This window comes from Solanum lycopersicum, chromosome 1 (genome assembly GCF_036512215.1).
Source record: "Solanum lycopersicum chromosome 1, SLM_r2.1".
Taxonomy (NCBI): domain Eukaryota; kingdom Viridiplantae; phylum Streptophyta; class Magnoliopsida; order Solanales; family Solanaceae; genus Solanum; species Solanum lycopersicum.
Window position 1 is genome coordinate 82,157,846 of NC_090800.1, and position 17,846 is coordinate 82,175,691.

The window sequence follows — 17,846 nt, forward strand, 5'->3', positions numbered from 1 at the left end:
CTTCGCAACTAAAACACTCACGCTAATAAAATATCTTTAAGAGTTACCTAAGTTTTAGATTTATATATCAAGTAAAGAAATAAATTTTAGAAATAACCTAATTCTTTTTCTATCGAAGATGGAACTCTTAAACACTTTTCAAGAGATATGGAAAAGAAATTCTTACGTCTCCAATTCTCTACATGCTTCCTTCCCCCACTTGGCAACTAAACATCACGTCTAACAAAATATCTTTAAGAATTACCTAAGTGTTAATTTATATATAGAGTACATAAATAAATTTTAGAAATCACGTAATTCTTTTTTTTATCAAAGATGAAACTCTTCAACACATTTCAAGAGAAAAGCAAAAAGAAATCCTTGCGTCTCCAACTCTGTACGTACTTCCCTCCCCCACTTGATAACTAAAATACCCACGTCTAATAAAATATCTAAAGAGTTACCTAAATGCAAAAAGATCTTAAATAAAATGTTGCAAGATATCTTGTTCCCTTTGAATTCTAAAAAAATATAATATTGTTAGGCATGCTTTAATTGACCAACTTGTTGCCTTAAAATACAAGTGCAAAACCTTAAAAACAGCACCAAATATGACGTTTTTAAGTTTGAAATTTTTCCAAAAATAAGTGAAGTACGGAGAAGTATAATTAGCAAAATATTGTTATCGTTTTTAATTATTTACACGCCATCTCATCACTATCAAAATTAAAATATCACATAAGTTATTCTAGAAACATTTCCCCATGAAAATTATAAGTATCTATGAAACATAAATTTTAAATTTGAGTAAATTTTTGTGATTAATTAAATTGAAAATATCAATTTAGTATTTTTCAAATACTTTAAAGTTTCGAAAGTTGAGTTCCCGCGTTTGTGTGTGACTTTATATAAATATTGAGGAAATTCTTATTATATAACTTGTGAATTTAGTTATCTCAATCCAATAATTTTTGTTTTTTTAATTTTTCCATCTAAAATTCAACTAAATAAGTATACAACAATAATAACATATATACTATTGAGATGTGAACTCTGGAGAGCGTAAAGTATACATAAACTTTATTACTATCTTGTGGAGGTAGAGAAACTATTCGACTCAAATACATCAAACTCAAATAAATAAACAATAAAATAATAAAGAAAACATAACAACTAATAAAAAAGCACGATAAAATTTACCAAAAAAACGATAACAAAATCAAAGTATAAATATAATATTTCAAATCTAGAAATTATACAACGGTCATAGAATTTCAAACACAAACCCATAATATTTGATTTTTGTAATTGCTCCGTTTGATGATTAATTGAGTATAACATAAAAAGTGTTTTACGAATACTATTTTTCTTATTTATTTGCGCTCAAATTTTATTTAATATTAATTTTTAAAAATATACCAATACTTTTTAGTTAAATCATTGTTTAGGGATAACATATTTTTTAGGAACCAAGAAAATAATCAAAATTATGGCTGATTTTTGTAAAATGATACAAAATTGCTCTAACAGTTGAATTATAACTATTTTATCATTACCATTTACCAATATAGTTAAATTTGTCTGACTATATCAAAGGTTTGGAAACACGTGTAGGGGTGTGCATCGGTCGATTTGGTTCGATTTTACATATAATCGGTTTGGTTTTAAAATATGCTAACCCAATAATAAACCAATAAGAAATTTTTTATCGATTTATCAATTTTTGATGTTATCGGTTCGATTTCGGTTAACCCAATAAGAAAATGTCGATCAAATAATATATAATAGTACGTATGTTATAATTACATGTTACCAACTTACCGCCAAAACATAATAGAAAACTTTGAATGTTGATCAAATTACTAACATTCACAAACTTGCAAAAGCTATCGCTTACAATTACGAACTAGAATTAAAACTAAAATAAAATATTTCAATGAGACAATCTTGAACAGTTGCTTGATCCACCAGATAATCAACAAAGTTCTCACCAATTTCCTAACCAAAAAATCACATAGCCTGAAAAGCTAATATTGAATCTATTTATGTATTAAATTATGTATATTTAATATTGAGGAAGGGTAAAGTAGTAAATAACTATTGTCTTATTCGGTTATCGGTTTACCCAATAATCCAATAGGAAAAACCGAAACCGACCCAATAACCCAATAATTATTTTTTCTAAACCCATTAAAAATCTAATAACCCAATAACATTTTATCGGCTCAATTTTTTGATCGGTTTGATTTTTGCACACCCCTACATACGTGAGACTTTTTCTTTACAAGAAAAATAATCATATTAGACTAAGCAAAATAATTTTAATTTGTCCATAGATAGTAATAACGAGTACTCTCAAACCTCAAATCAGTTTAAATTAACTTTAAACAACAATCAATTATATTAATATATTTAATTTTCACATTTTTCATCACAATTCCATCACTAAACTTTCTCGAAATGTTAAAAACGATATGTGTATCTCACATTTATCTATCAATGCAAAACACAAATATTATATATAAATATTTCATCTTTTAAATAAATTACGATATTATTTTAATAATTAATCTTAAAATTATAGTGGTTAAAAGTTGATGATCTTTATTCTTTCAACGAAGCTAATAATTGTGAAAAGTGAATTATATGCAAAGGAAATATCTAATTACATGGATAACTTTGAGTAAAAATATTAATAGCTGTTTGCATTGAGAACAATAATTGTTCCCAAAATATAAAAAACTGACCATAGAAAATATTTCATTTTTAAGGATAAGTTTGGATCATTTCAACATTATTAATTACAAATGTGTAATGATAATTTTTTATTCAAGTGGGTCCTACACTCTCCAATAATTCTCCAAGTAGTCCCCTTTAAATAATTGACTCCCTTCTCTTTTTAATCTTTAAAAAAAAATGACAATTTTTCTTTTTTTTAATAATAACTTTTCACGTAATATATTTAAAGGCGCATAATTAAAAAAATAATTTTATAAATTTGACATAATTTTAATTTTAAAATAACATAATTAAAAGTATTTTTTATTTTCTTTTACTTCATGCTAAATCAAATTAGACTATATTTCACTAAAAAAAGAAAGAAAAAAGGCGCGCCACTTGATTGTGCACACGTGGTATAATCAAAATCAAACGGCCAATTTGGTAAATGACGCTATCGTCCATATAAAACCAAACCCCATCTTCTCCATATTTCTACAACGCGTACTGCGAAATTTCCACGGCGCTTCTCTTTACCGTTTCGTCTCTCTACTTGTATATTAGGTACGGCAAATTTTCCATTATTCTTTATGGTGTATATACAGCTTTTAGGTTTTGACTCTGTAGATTTTTGATATAGTTTTTGCGAGAATCGGTGCAGCTTTTTAGGCGTTGACCGGTTTGGATTATCTTCGGATTTGAACTATCCGATTATCAGGTAGCTTTTTTGATGTAATTGATGCTTTATTTGGTTTTATGTAGTTGAAATACTGGAGTTTTGTCTAGATCTATGCATATTTTTTTATGAATATAATGGATTTTCTGTTTTTTTGAGAGATATAGATGTACTTGAGCTGAAAACATGAATTTCTGTTAGATCTATAGATATTCAGGGCTATAATTGTAAATTTTCGATGATTCTGTTTAGATCTATGTATATTTGTGTGGTTTGAAGCATGGATTATGAGTTGGTTTTAGATCTATGTATGTGTGTTTGTGCGCGCTTGATAGCGTGGATTATGAGTTGGTTTAGATCTGTGTATATTTGTGTACTTAAAAGCATGGAAGATGAGTGAATTTTAAGATTTATAGAACAATTTATTGCTAAAAGCTTTAGTAAACTGGATAGATAGAACTTATGTTTTTTTTCTTATCATGGTTGAGAAGATTTTCTGTGTGAGGCCGTGTCATGTGTTTGGTTGAAATGGTGCGTCTGGTAAAAGGGGAAGCCAAGCCTTTCGGGCTTTCTCTGTTACTAGACATCTCAGTGAATATGCTAGGTTTGGCTCTGCTATGCTGCTTCTCTTATGCTTGGGTAGAGTTTTTTTTTATAGAAGTTGTTAAATACACCTTGTTGGTTTTGAAGCTTAATTATCTAGTAGTAAATATTATTTGCTGCATATCTCTAATAGTATAGTTTGCATACAGTTGTTGTAAGAGAGGTATGCTAGAACATTTACTTCACATACAAGGGGAAGCTTCTTTAATTGTATGTCAGGTGGTTTTGTGGGAAAAAACTAGAACTTTTTTTGCTGAATTACATGTTCATGGTGTTTTTTTCTCTGTTTCTGTGCAGTTTATCTTATATTGAAATGAGTCTACAACAGGAATCACACCGTCCTCATCATCGATTTGGAAATCCGTTTAAAATGATTTTATCACCCAAGGGCTCATATTTGTCTCCTAAACTTCTTGCTCTGTTAAATTCATTTGAGCAGACATTAGCAGGGAGACTTAAGAGTCTTAAGCCTGGAGGCAAGGAAGATATCCTTAGCCTTTCATGGATGACTCAAGCAATAAGCACACTTTGTGCAGTCCATACAGATGTGAAAACTCTTATTACTGATCTCGAGCTTCCTGTATCTGACTGGGAAGAGAAGTGGATTGGTGTCTACTTAGACAATAGTTTGAAGATGCTGGATATGTGCGTAGCCTACAGCTCTGAGATTTCCAGGCTTAGCCAAGGTCACCTTTATCTTCAGTGCAGCTTGCACAAGCTAGATGGCTCTTCAACACAGTTCATGAAGGCTCGTTCTTCATTGGATGGATGGAAGCAGCACATTAATGCAAAGAACCATAGACTGGAGAATTGCTTTGCCATCTTGGACAGTCTCACTGATTCACTGAACCTACCCAAGATTAAGAATTCTGCTAAAGGGAAGGTTCTGATGCATGCAATGTATGGAGTGAGGGTTGCAACTGTTTTCATATGTAGCATCTTTGCTGTTGCATTCTCGGGTTCTGCAGCGAAATTGAAGGATCTGCAGGTTCTTGAGAGTTGCTTGTGGACAGAAGCTTTTGTTGATCTTCGTGATTTTGTTAGTGGTGAGATCAGGGGCATATATTCTGTAGGGAAATTCACAGCACTGAAGGAGCTTGAAGCATTGGATGTTAGTGTGAAGAAGATATACCCAATCATTCAGGATGGAGTAGATTCTATTGACGCGGCACAGTTGGAACTTCTAACTTCAGATCTGACTCAAAAAAATGAAAAATTTTCAGTAGGACTAGATCTCCTAGCAAAGGAGACAGATAAGTTCTTTCAAATACTTCTAACTGGACGCGATGCGTTGCTTTGTAACCTTAGAGTTGGTAGTGCAACCGTTAAACCAGCCCAACCAAACAACAATGTACATAAACAAATGGTGAAGTGATGGTTAAGAAAGCGAGCATCTTTTGTGTTTACACAAGTGTGCGTGTGTCAATGCAGAGTTTTGTGCTTTCTGGTTAAATATGTACTGCTAAGATGTGCAATATATAACATTTGTTGTGATAAAGGGTGTGTAATTTATAGTAGTGAAGGTTGTGTATTGTTGCCATATAGGTGTTTTACAACGATCCATATATATCTGTACCCCTTTACTATATCAACGATGTATAAAAGAAGTTTATGGTTCAATGAGAAGTTGCCATCCCTGCTATCAGATCAAGTTATAATTTTTCTGCTCCATCTTTTGTTTACTAGCAGAACTGGGAACTAAATCTGTTTTTGTGTTTCAACTTGAAATGACATTGGGAAAGGATTACTGTCATGTTTTTAGGTCTAAGGATAACTGTGGTATGGAGAAAATTTTCTGCCATTTGATTAAACAAGTGGGTTGTTGGACAAACGTTTTCCCAACGTCAAAGACAGCTAATTCCAACGTGGTAGACGATAAAACAATGGGAAGAATAATACTAGTGGGTCTGTGGGTGGCTTACATTTTCTTGAAGAAAAATGGTCAGAGATGGCACAAAGAGCGGGGAATTGACTAGCTTCCAACTCCATTCACATCAAATACACTCGAACTATGACATGTTTCAGATTACGTAGATAAATTAACTTTTTAAAATATGTAATTTTTTTTTAATTATTGATATCAACCTTAAGGTAGAGGTTTTATGACTTATTGATACTCTTCTCTTTTGGTAGGTGGATTGAGAAGTTTTACATAATTACTTGTCGTGGGAAATAGATTAGTAAAACTTAAACACGCTAACCGCTGGCTTATACCAAATGTCATACACTATTTGTGGGGTTCAGTGGCCACCTAATGAAGATATATCCCTCTATTTTATTGCTGCAAATGGTACTCTCCGCCTTATTTATTGGATGAATTATAATAAGTGGGGTCTAATGGATGCAAGTTGGTTGGCATCAGGACTTAATTATATGTGTATTGACAAGACATTTTAATTTATTTATATATATATATATTCATTCATTAATACCGACCTTCTAGATGTTAAAAGGCAGCAATTGACACATTAAGAAAATGGTGGCCCAAGTTTTTTGACCTGATATTCTATATAATATTTACAGTCAATTATATCCTACGATCAAAGAACGTAGAGGTCGACCGAGCTGTAAGAAGGCGTAAGTGTATTCGTTAACTTTGAAAAAGATGATACATATATGTGTATATATAGCTTGAGATATGAGATATATTTCATTAGATAGCATAAAAACACTAAAAATAATTGATGCATTGGTTAGGGGATTGAGTTCGAATTCCATTCCGTTTGTGGGGTGTTCATCAATTATCATCTTCAAATCTCGTTTTCGCTTGTAAATTAAGACGTGTTAAGTATACCATTTTACAACATCCTTCAATAATTTCTCTTACTAAGAAAAGTTGTACATGTTCGTCCAAGACAGATGGTTTAAAATAGATTTCTTAATATTCTTCTTTCATATTATCAAATATTAAAATTAAATCGTCTAAAAATGTGTCTCATTTACTTTGATCCCTTTATTGATCATGCAAGATTGCGATGAGATTGGAAATATCAATGAGATTCGCTCCTGTATACCCATATTGATTAGCTAGTGGCAATAACGATCCGCTCCATATCTATACATATAACATAAGTTCGGACCGCCTTGTGTTCGACTAATATATCGAATATTTTTCATCTTTATAATACTTCTGAGTGATTTTATTCATCAACACTACAAACGATATGAGAAGTCTATAAAAAGTTCTTAGCAAAAAACGTGTTAGCAATTGACACATAAGAGAATGAAGGTCTAAAAATTTTCAAATAATACTTCACATTTGTAATATTTTTTATCAATAGTACTCCAAGAACACATTCAAATAATACTTTTTTCCAATATGTTTATTCGCAACATGTTATAATTGATTTTTACATCTTTTTTTTATCCTAAAAAAAGTTGTGTTCATTTTAAAAATGAATCAATCCTATGTACATGATATTTTATCGTCCAAAGCTAAATCGATCAGACTTACACTCTAGGTACGAGAGAACTAGAATTCGTTGATCACGCAAGATTGCAATGAATAGGGTATGCACATTTTTCAACTCTATGGGTAGACCAAAAATAAGAATAAAAGCTTTCTTGCACTAGTCAAACAAAACGAGTTTATGACCAAAATTATATAAAAAAAATTAATTTCTCCAACTACTCGTAGTTTCCAATAATAAAAAAATAAGAATCTTCAAAAAAAAATAAAATATGTAGAATTATTTACCAACCATATGTGCATAGTTAGTCAAATGAATTTAATTCAAAGCAGCCACAAATTTTAAATTATATAGTTTTTAAGAGGAATATAATATAGCTAGTGACCAATTGACGCATTGAAAAATCAACATGACTAGCAATTTTCGTTGATAACTTTTTAATATTTCTAGAACATTTTTACTTTAATTTTTTTTTCTGATTTACATGAACAAATTTTATTTTTTTCTGAATGTATAAAAATTAAAATAACCCATCCTATTCATAAAAATGTCAGCATACACATATACAAAAGAATCATTTCATATATAATAAAAATTACAATAATTAACAATTGAATATATATAAATATATAAAAAATTATAATTAAATATTTATTTATTTAAATTTGAAAATTAGAAAAATACTATGTAAATTGAAACGAAAAAAAGTAATTAACATGTTATTAAGATTGATATTTTTTTAAAAAAATGTAAAAAAATACTTGTATGGTGAAAATTTAAGAAGACTATTCCAAGGGGAGAAAAAAAAAAGAAAAAAAAGAAGAAGAAGGTCACCACTCAAAGAAATGTCAAAAGAGCTCTTCACATCTTCTTCTTGCAAGTCTACCGACACTAGTTAGCTCTGCAAATTCGCTGGAACTTGGAAAAAACACTTTTTTTGAAGTGGGTTTTGTCCAAGATTTCATATTCTTTTAGAAAAATCTGTTTTTTTTCTCTAACTTCTTGGATTGATTTACTATGGAGGCAAGTACAGGTGATCATGGTGTCCAAAGTAATTTCAGAGGAGTTCCAACTCATGGGGGTCGTTATGTGCAGTATAATGTGTATGGTAATCTTTTTGAAGTTTCCAAAAAGTATGTTCCCCTTAGGCCTGTGGGTCGTGGAGCTTATGGCATCGTTTGGTAAGAAAATATCTGTTCATGGGTTCAATTACTTTGAATTTGAATTTCATCTTCATTTTTCTTTGTAATGGGTTATGGGTGTGTAAGTTTATGTCTGTTAAAGTGTATTACTTGCCCCTGGTTTATGTTATAATCTCTGATGAGGAACTAAGGTTGTCCCTGATTGTAATCATTGACCTTGAATTTTATCTTTCAAGGGTCTTTTGGTTTTATCTATTCCTTTTAGTGATTGTTTCGACTTCCGTGTAGGAGTTTTTATCGGGTGCGTGAGTGTTTGAGACATAGGAGAAACAAATTGGTAATGCCAGGTTGTGATCTCAACTAGAACACTCAATGTGAGCCTATATGTCCACGCCTTGGTGGTAAAGTTGATCCGTGCTTGTGCTTGGCAAGCAATTTGTCCCGTGGATTAGTTTATTTGAGGCCCAGCCACCATCTTGATTGAAAAAAATTGTGTTGTCTAGGTCACATTTGGTTCCAAATTTCTTGCATTTGGTGTAATGTGCAATTCTGTGAGCCATCAACAAATTGAATTGGGTTATGAATTTCCTAGGTTATGTTTGGTAAGTGAGTAATGTGGGTTCGTATCATGCTTAGTTGTTTGTTTTCTCTTGTTAATACATAGCTTCTATCACTGCAAATCCTGTTGGTACATCCTAAACTGAATAGCTGTGGCACTGTGAAATCTGATATCTACTCAACTGGTGTGGTTTCTTTGGGTCTGAATAGAAGTTTAGTTTCTCAAGAAACTAGGAGTACTATGTTTACTACTGCATGACAGAAGTGTTTGCACAAGTTCATATAATAGGGATAGGATCTTTAGTTTGTTATGCTATCAATGACCTCTCTAATCAGTCTACTTACCTCGGTGCAAATTTATTTGATAACTAGACTAATATTGTATTCATTGAATAAGACAACCACATTGTGAAACTTGGTAAGTATTATCCAGCTAGGTATTTTTTGAAATTGCTAGTTCGCATATTTGAAAAACTAACTAGGCTAATTAGTTACCGAATGAACTAATAGATATTTGATTAAATATGATTTTAATATCATAGAAGTTCAAAGGTCTCATATTGAACTGTATTAGGATAGAAATTTGGAAGAATAAGTGAAGTTTATTGGTCTAACGCAAGAGTTTGTGTGTAGCTGAAGAAACATGGAAATGACCTTCTTCTTCACCCGAATAAATAAATAAATTGGAAGTGACATCCTTGATGTGAAGAAAGCTTTGACTAACTGAATTTGGTCTTCGGACGATGGCCGCATTGCTTGAAAAGTTACTTAGTGATGTGTTAAGAAGAGTGTCCGAGATAGTCCGAGTCTTGATTGAGTTTTCTTATATAGGTCATTTCCTGATACAAGACAGCTACTAGGTATCTTATGATGAATCAGCTAGCATTAAACTTAAGAACGTTTTGCTGGTGAAGTTTGGCAAGTATGCTTACCTGGGTGCTGTTCTTCTTTACTGTCATATAGGGAAATGATTTCATGTACCTAGGTTACTTTCTTTTGTTAGTTTATTAATGTCCCCTGGAACACAACTGTATGCAATACTCATGCACTCGCGTGACTTCATGGATTGCTGCTTTTGTTCGCATGAAATTATCTGCTTAAATTACTTTTGCCTGGATCTTTGTCTTACCAATTTGACTAAAAGCTTAGAGTTCTCTTTAATCACTTCACTCTTAATTATCTATATGGTTTTATTGAGTGGAGCCTTAGCAAGAGAGAATCAACGTTGTGATTTTTGCCTTAATGAGGATCTTATATGTTGTTCTTGTCCTCTGTTTAATTTCTTTCCTCTGTATATTTTCTATGTGAAGGAAAAAATGTGATTTTTTTTCTTCAGTGCCGCTTTGAATTCAGAAACACGTGAGGAAGTAGCTATTAAGAAGATTGGCAATGCCTTTGATAATAGAATAGATGCAAAAAGGACACTACGAGAGATAAAGCTTCTTCGTCACATGGATCATGACAATGTGAGTATTGGTATTGCTTCACAAATCGAAAACTAACTGCCTTGTACCTTGTGCATTTAATGCAAGAAACTTACTTATCTATTTACCTTTATGCTGGTTTTTTTCGGTTGCTATTCAGTATCACAACATATAACTTAGTTATTTCATGTCATTGCTGTTTATAGGTAATTACTGTTCCCTAGCCATTTGCAATTCACAGTCCTTGTGTTTTTCTTTTTATTTCTCATTCATTCTTTTCTCTTTCATTTTTACTGGATGTAATGAGCTGTTGTTTCCCCTTCTTTCACTTCTTGGGGGTTGGGTTGGGTGAATGGTTTGGTCGTGAAATGCGTCACCACTAGAGTAGGCTGAAGACAGAGTTATGGGCCAGTGAATGGTTTGGTTGTGGAATGTGTCACCACTACTATCTTGCTTTACTGAAATAATTACATTACTTATTTTCCAAAAAGGGATGACAACAGTAAGAATTGGAGACCCCAGTTTTATTCAGTTTTAAGGTAGAAATTGATCGCTTAAAGGCGAGTTTTCTCCATGAGTTGTCTATGTAGGCAATAAAAGAAAAGAATACTGGATCCTATCTCTACCCCCTCCACGGCTTCAGTCGAAGTGGAGAGGTAAAGAAAGGAAAGGAAGAAACAATGTCTCGAGGACCATTGCATTTGTTAATAGTTATCAAATTCCCTTAAATTAGGAGAAATGCCTGTGGCTACAGTGTAAGGTGAATACTTCTTCTGGAATTCCAGATCATGGTTTACCCATGACTAAGAGTTAAATGATCTATTTACTCCTATGCATAGGATCTGCTGCTAAAATTGGAACCATGTGCATTTATAACAATTATTCGCTACTCATAATATAGCCGACCCCAACTTATTTGGGATTGAGATGTAGTTGTTAAAGTTATTCTTGTATATATGTGTTCTTTTCTGGTGTTAGAACGATTTTACACTTAAAAAGCTATATCAATTTTATAAGAACCATAACATTTAGTTTTTATAATTACCACAGGTGATTGCCATTAGAGATATCATCAGGCCACCACAAACTGAGAATTTCAATGATGTCTACATTGTTTATGAGCTGATGGACACTGATCTTCATCAGATAGTTCGTTCCAACCAACAGTTGACTGATGATCACTGTCGGGTAAGCTAGACTTTCTTATGTGTACTGGAGACTCCAATTTTTTATGTTACCTGAACTATTCAATCAAATATGTGTACTGGAGACTCCAAATCTTTATGTCGCCTGAACTAGCCAATCAAATACGTGTTGCACGTTGCATCTATCCTTCCCTCACTCTAAGCAGAAAGCTTGTTCTGGATCTGTAAGGGTCAGATTATTATCGTTTTGCAAAAATACTTTTGCCAGAACTTTCCACTATAATGCAATCATCCATGTTTTCGTCTCTTGCAGTATGTAGATCATTGACACTTTATATTATCCCTCCCTTTGTACAAAGTATATGAATTGCCCTCTCTCCATATAATATTTTTTTTGTACTTGGAAAGCGTTTCAGCACTTAACTAATAGTACATGGACTGCATGTAAGGTAGTGGTGCTCACTGCATCCATATGACACTCTCTGTGAAACCTGTGTTCATACCCTAAACTACAATTTTTCACATACCATGCTTATATAACACCTGATTTGTATGATATTACAAAAAGATCCTCTGTAAGACCAAATTGTGAGGAAAAGGTCAAACCAGTTTTATAATATTTCAGAGTGGAGTGTTCAAAATCCGAATCCTGTTACTAAATGATTAGAAAAACAGATTAGAAGGTTTTGTTCTCTAAGCATGATAGGATGAACAATCATCTTAGTCATCTGGATAACTATGCTTGTCTAGATCTATAATCTGGTCTCTGTTTTACAATAAGCTACGGTTGTGCACACCAATATTTCAGTAAAGAGGTATATTCATTTGGGATTTATCTATGCTTTCTGTATCACATACTTCCTGTACATGAGTGGTCTTCTTTTTGTTGCTTTTTTGCAGTATTTCCTATACCAAATATTACGAGGACTCAAGTACATTCACTCTGCCAATGTCCTGCATCGTGATATAAAACCCAGCAATTTATTTCTCAATGCAAACTGTGACCTAAAAGTTGGAGATTTTGGGCTTGCAAGGACAACATCTGAAACAGATTTCATGACAGAGTATGTTGTAACACGCTGGTATCGTGCACCGGAGTTGCTCCTAAATTGTTCAGAATACACAGCAGCGATTGATATCTGGTCAGTTGGTTGCATACTGGGTGAGATGATGACAAGACAACCTCTCTTTCCTGGAAGGGATTACGTTCACCAGTTGAAACTTATCACAGAGGTAAATATGCATTATGTGTGTTTGTCTATGTCCAAAGTCTATCCTGACAGATTCCACAAGTTTAACTTAACAGTAACAATGGCTGTCTCTAATGCTTTAACGTAGATTGTATGATATCTGGCCTATACAAGTGTATTTTTCTTAGAATTTCTAGCTGTTTATTTAGTTGTTAATTTGCACAAAAAGAGGTTCACTTTAGTTAATTCAGTCAGTTCAATCCTGATATGGCCCCTTTACTTGTTTGAAATAGCTCATAGGATCGCCTGATGATGCCAGTCTTGGATTTCTCCGGAGTGATAATGCTCGGAGGTATGTTAGACAGCTACCACAGTACCCAAGGCAACAATTTGCTGCTAAATTCCCCAATGCATCTCCTGGAGCGGTTGATTTACTTGAAAAAATGCTTGTCTTTGACCCAAGCAAGCGTGTTACAGGTAAAGATGATTGTGAGAACTTCTCTTTGAGTCAATTTTAACTCATCAGGTCATGAGATACTTTTTTGAAGAAAAAAAAGTGGTGAGATACTTTATTGCTTCTGCAAAAATGGTTTTCCATTGCTAATCCTCATTATTCATCTTTTTCAGTTGATGAAGCTCTCTGCCACCCCTACTTGGCACCTCTCCATGATATCAATGAGGAGCCTGTTTGTCCAAGGCCTTTCAGTTTTGACTTTGAGCAACCATCTTTTACTGAAGAAAATATCAAGGAGCTCATCTGGAGGGAAACTGTGAACTTCAATCCAGATCCAACTCACTGAGAGAGATGCTGTTTCATAACTTTTGTAGGGTACTTATCAAACTTCTCAATGATCCTCAGAAAAAGTAGATCAAATGCAGTTGGAGGCGAGTTTATGGTTCTGTTAGTAGCTTATGTTAGATTTGTCATATTAGTCTTTCAAGGTGATCAGAATGTTCCAAGTACCAATTCCTTCTTGTTACCAGATTCTCTCTGGCTGGTAGAACTAGAAAGTCCTAAGTGATAACTGCTTGTTATCTTAAAAATTTGACCTATCATCTTTGCTTTCAAGTGGTTTGACAGTAGTTGTATGTATTTTTCGGTCTGGATACCCTATGTGAATGTAGATTCGTATTCTTATGAACAATCACCTAGTTTTCTTTAGTGTTTCTAAATTCTTTCTCAGTTACAAGGTGATATTCAGAAGCGTGAATTTGCTATCTTACATGTGTTGTTCGTAATTCCTTCTTGGTAAATGAACTTTGAGATTTGTCTTTCTTAAGTGTGTTGACAGTCACGGTTTGTAGAATCATGGTTCTGCTTCTTTTAGTGTAACATGAAATCATCTATTTTGAAAAAGCACACACGAGATCCTTATATTTGTAGTGTAATATTGAGGTATTCTGAAGTAGCCATGAAAAGTATGGGTACTTAAGTAATAGAACTATTACATGTATGGAAAGCTTATCACATATTCAATCTATAAGAACATCTTTGCATCTCTATGCTATCTATGGGTAAACTTTCTGTAGGAAAATCACACATACCACTTTTCTTTGGGCCCTGATCAGCTAGCAACTTACAAGGTGGAGGTTGCACACTACTGCTAATTCCTCCAATATTAGTGCAAGCCCATGGATTTTTCTTGGACTTTTTTGCTAAACCAATTGTTACATTGGATATGCAGATTCCAGTGAAAGGATCCCCGGATATCCCATCTAGCTGGCCAGCCATTGACACGTTCTCAGCCACCACATCGCGGTAATTGATTCCTTTTATCTCTGGTAAGGCTTTAGGATCCCAGTGAGTGTCAGCATGTGAACCATAATTGCCTGTCATCCAAAATACCCATTTCATGGTGTGCAGTTTCATCCCCTTGACATATATATCTTTGACGTAGCCCCCTCGCCCAACGCCAGTTTTGATCCTTATCCCTGATTCTGTCTGGATGGCTGTAATGTCTTGAATTCTCACATCTTGAATTCCACCTGACATTTCACTTCCTAATGCTATAGCTGCACTGTAAGGTGAAATGCAAGTTAGACGTTTGATGATCAAATGACTTGTTGGCCTTCCATATTTTATACCATACTCATCCCAGCCACTTTTAACTGCTACACAATCATCTCCAGATACAATGTAGTTGTCCTCTAGTCTTATATTTGTGCAAGAATCTGAAAATTTAGAGAACAAGAAGAGTAGACTAGATGAATCAGGTTTCCTCGACGTCTTTTATGAAAATGCTTTTAGATTAGAAATAAAAACAGACCTGGGTCGATCCCATCAGTGTTTGGGGATGTAACAGGTGCTAAAATAGTGATGCCGTTGATAATGATATTGCTGAAATTTCACAGGCATGAAGATTGTGTTAAACTTGAAAAGAGTAAATAATATGTGTAAATAATGTAAGATTTGGCTGATAGATTCACCTGCTATAAACAGGATGGATATTCCAAGAAGGAGAGTTGAGAAGGGTTAGATTTGATATCTGAATTTTATTAGAATGCATGAGTTCTATCAAGTAAGGTCTTGTGTATTTTAGTTTGTTCAAGTGAAATTGTTGCCACCAGAGAGCACCCTGTCCATCAATTGTCCCATTCTCACCTAATCATGCAGAAAAGACAAGTGTCTGTTTTAAACTGTAGAATAATAGAACAAAAAATCATCATCTTCAAGGTGGATATAAGTGTCTATAATAAGACTTTTGTACCTGTGATGATGACATCTGTGAGATTAGTACCAAAAATGAGACTGATGTACCTGCCTCCTGGTGCATCCCTCCCATGACCATAGGATGGTAGTGGGTCTATCAGAGGCCACTGGTTTATCTCCTGAACCAATTAAAATCACACTCAGTAATAGCAAGTATAATATGAACTGCTTTTAACTACAAAACCATGCCCGTTAGGAGTGAATTGGATGATCGGGTCGAGGGCTGCCAATTATAAGATTTTGTCCTGACCTTATCGTTTAACGCGACTAAAAAAAAGCAGCCCGGTGCATTACGTTCCCTCTATGCACGGGTTGGGAGAAGAATCGGACTATTGTACACAGCCTTACCTTGTGTTTTTGCAAGAGGTTGATTCTTTATTAGTTACACCAAAGTGTTAACTTTATCAGTCACTTAATGTGATGGGTGGTTTAAAAGGTGAAACTATTAGTCGTAATTTGGGGACATATATTCAGTAGGGGCATTTAGTCCTTTAGTTAGAGTAGGGGTCAGAACAGAGCTTACAGCTGCTGAGGCTCTTCAACATTTACTTTTCTCTTTTTCACAACATTTTACTCTTCGGGTTGGCCTAGTGATTTGAGCTTCGGATTTACATTCCATGTTGGAGGTCTCAAGTTCGAAACCCCTTGCCAGCGAAAGCAAAGGGTTTGCCTTTCTGGGTTGAGCTCATTGCACTAAGGTTGCCTGGTGCTGGTTACCTCTCCTATGTGGCTTGCGAGCTATTGCGTAGGAGCGGGGGTTTTACCCTATGCGCACCCCCTATGCGCACCCAAAGGGTAGCGGCTGCGGGTTTCCCATGTCATCAAAATAAAAATAATAAAATGAAGTTCCTTTTTCAGCTGACAAAGTTTGAAATTCTAATGCAACAAGTAGATCAAACTAGTACCTGAGAAGCAAGAAGAACAGCATCCTTGTGTAGAAAAAGAGTGAAATGGCTAGTAAGATTGAAACTACCAGTGAGCCAGTGACCAGCAGGGATAACTAGTTGAGCTCCACCATCTGATGCATATTTGCTCAGTTGATTTACTGCCTTTTGAAATGCCTCTGTGTTGAGTGTTGTTCCATCTCCAATTCCTCCAAAATCTTTGATGGATGCACTGTGCTTTCTGCAGTTTATTGCTGAGTATGCTAACTCATAGGGAGAACCTCCAAGAATTCTTTCTTTTCTTCCTTCAGCTCCTTCTAGAATTAATAACACCAGTCCTAGAAGGACTACTAATAGCCAATCTGTCTTCACCATCTGCAAGAATATAGCAAGATATGGTTTAAAATCTTAGCGAGGCAAAAGATAAAAAAAGAACACTACGTGGTTTCTTCCCATCGACTTAAGTCTCAGTGGACAGAGTTATTCAGTACTTCAACAAGTTGGCCGGAGCACTACGTTATTCTAAAATATATTAATAAAGCAAGACATGAAATTTCATATTTTTTAAAACAATCCCACAAGACAAATATTTGTTGTTGGGAGGTACTAGCCGAGGAAAGGAAAAGGTTACTTTCGGACCAGGAATAATAAATAAAATGGAAATAAGATAAAATCTTAATATGAAAATGTTATGAATTGCTTTTTTGTTTTTAGAGAACTTTGCACTTTACCATAAAAGAAAAAAGTAAAAGTTTTGGCAGTTCACTTGAACTCTGTAGAACCACTCTATTATTTAGTGGGATTAGGGTGTATGGAGTTGCTTAGTGGTTAAAATACAAACACAAACAAGTGATTTATATAGGCAAAGAAGTTTGAAAGTATGACTGGTGACTTTTTTGTCTAAAATACATACTGTTTATTATATGGAGATAAAACTTAAGACAATGACATGTTCAATCTCATTTTCCTCCTATATCTAATTTTTGGGTATGAATTCATATCATGTTTCTCACATCATTCATGACCTAATAAATTTCATGTATCATGTTTCGATATTTCCCATAACGTTACGTTTGAGGTACTTACTGCTTACCATTTGAACAACCTCTTTTTGTCCCCAATCGATTCATAGGTTTAGTTTTGTATCATGTTTTAATATTTATAGCTATTTTGGGTTGATTTTATTTATGATCACTCTTTTTTTTTTTATTGCATAGAATTGATTAAACTATTTTTGTGCCACATAGAATCCAAAAAAATTATTCATCTTTGTCTAACAATCACAACAAGTTACTAACCAATTGATTAAAGACCAAAAAATCATTTATGTTATGGAATGACTCATTCATTAGATATACATCAACTTCAACAAGATGAATCATGCTATGATACAAGAAAATATTTTCC

General features: G+C 33.8%; 3 protein-coding genes across 4 annotated transcripts; 2 read left to right on the forward strand and 1 right to left on the reverse strand.

The window, feature by feature from the left end:
* The first annotated feature begins 3,038 nt into the window (after positions 1 to 3,038).
* Positions 3,039 to 5,586, forward strand: LOC101258899 (protein BPS1, chloroplastic). Its single transcript, XM_004229874.5, has 3 exons — positions 3,039 to 3,261; positions 3,338 to 3,415; positions 4,274 to 5,586. The coding sequence occupies exon 3, from the start codon at positions 4,290 to 4,292 to the stop codon at positions 5,349 to 5,351; it is 1,062 nt and encodes a 353-aa protein (XP_004229922.2). The 5' UTR covers positions 3,039 to 3,261; positions 3,338 to 3,415; positions 4,274 to 4,289; the 3' UTR covers positions 5,352 to 5,586.
* Positions 5,587 to 8,233: 2,647 nt separating this feature from the next.
* Positions 8,234 to 14,053, forward strand: MAPK5 (mitogen-activated protein kinase 5). Its single transcript, NM_001247337.2, has 6 exons — positions 8,234 to 8,567; positions 10,423 to 10,552; positions 11,561 to 11,698; positions 12,556 to 12,888; positions 13,139 to 13,322; positions 13,473 to 14,053. The coding sequence occupies exons 1-6, from the start codon at positions 8,404 to 8,406 to the stop codon at positions 13,643 to 13,645; spliced, it is 1,122 nt and encodes a 373-aa protein (NP_001234266.2). The 5' UTR covers positions 8,234 to 8,403; the 3' UTR covers positions 13,646 to 14,053.
* A 161-nt stretch (positions 14,054 to 14,214) lies between these two features.
* LOC101258597 (probable polygalacturonase) lies at positions 14,215 to 17,269 on the reverse strand. Of its 2 annotated transcripts, XM_004229872.5 has the most exons (6): positions 17,171 to 17,269; positions 16,461 to 16,814; positions 15,554 to 15,674; positions 15,273 to 15,447; positions 15,113 to 15,183; positions 14,215 to 15,017 (listed from the first exon to the last, which is right to left on the reverse strand). In XM_004229872.5, exons 1-6 carry the CDS (start codon positions 17,171 to 17,173, stop codon positions 14,311 to 14,313), a joined length of 1,431 nt encoding a protein of 476 aa, XP_004229920.3. In that variant the 5' UTR covers positions 17,174 to 17,269; the 3' UTR covers positions 14,215 to 14,310. The 2 variants fall into 2 exon arrangements, with proteins under 2 accessions (XP_004229920.3, XP_069144152.1); XM_069288051.1 differs by lacking the exon at positions 17,171 to 17,269 and having other exon boundaries at positions 16,461 to 16,973.
* Between the last annotated feature and the right edge of the window lie 577 nt (positions 17,270 to 17,846).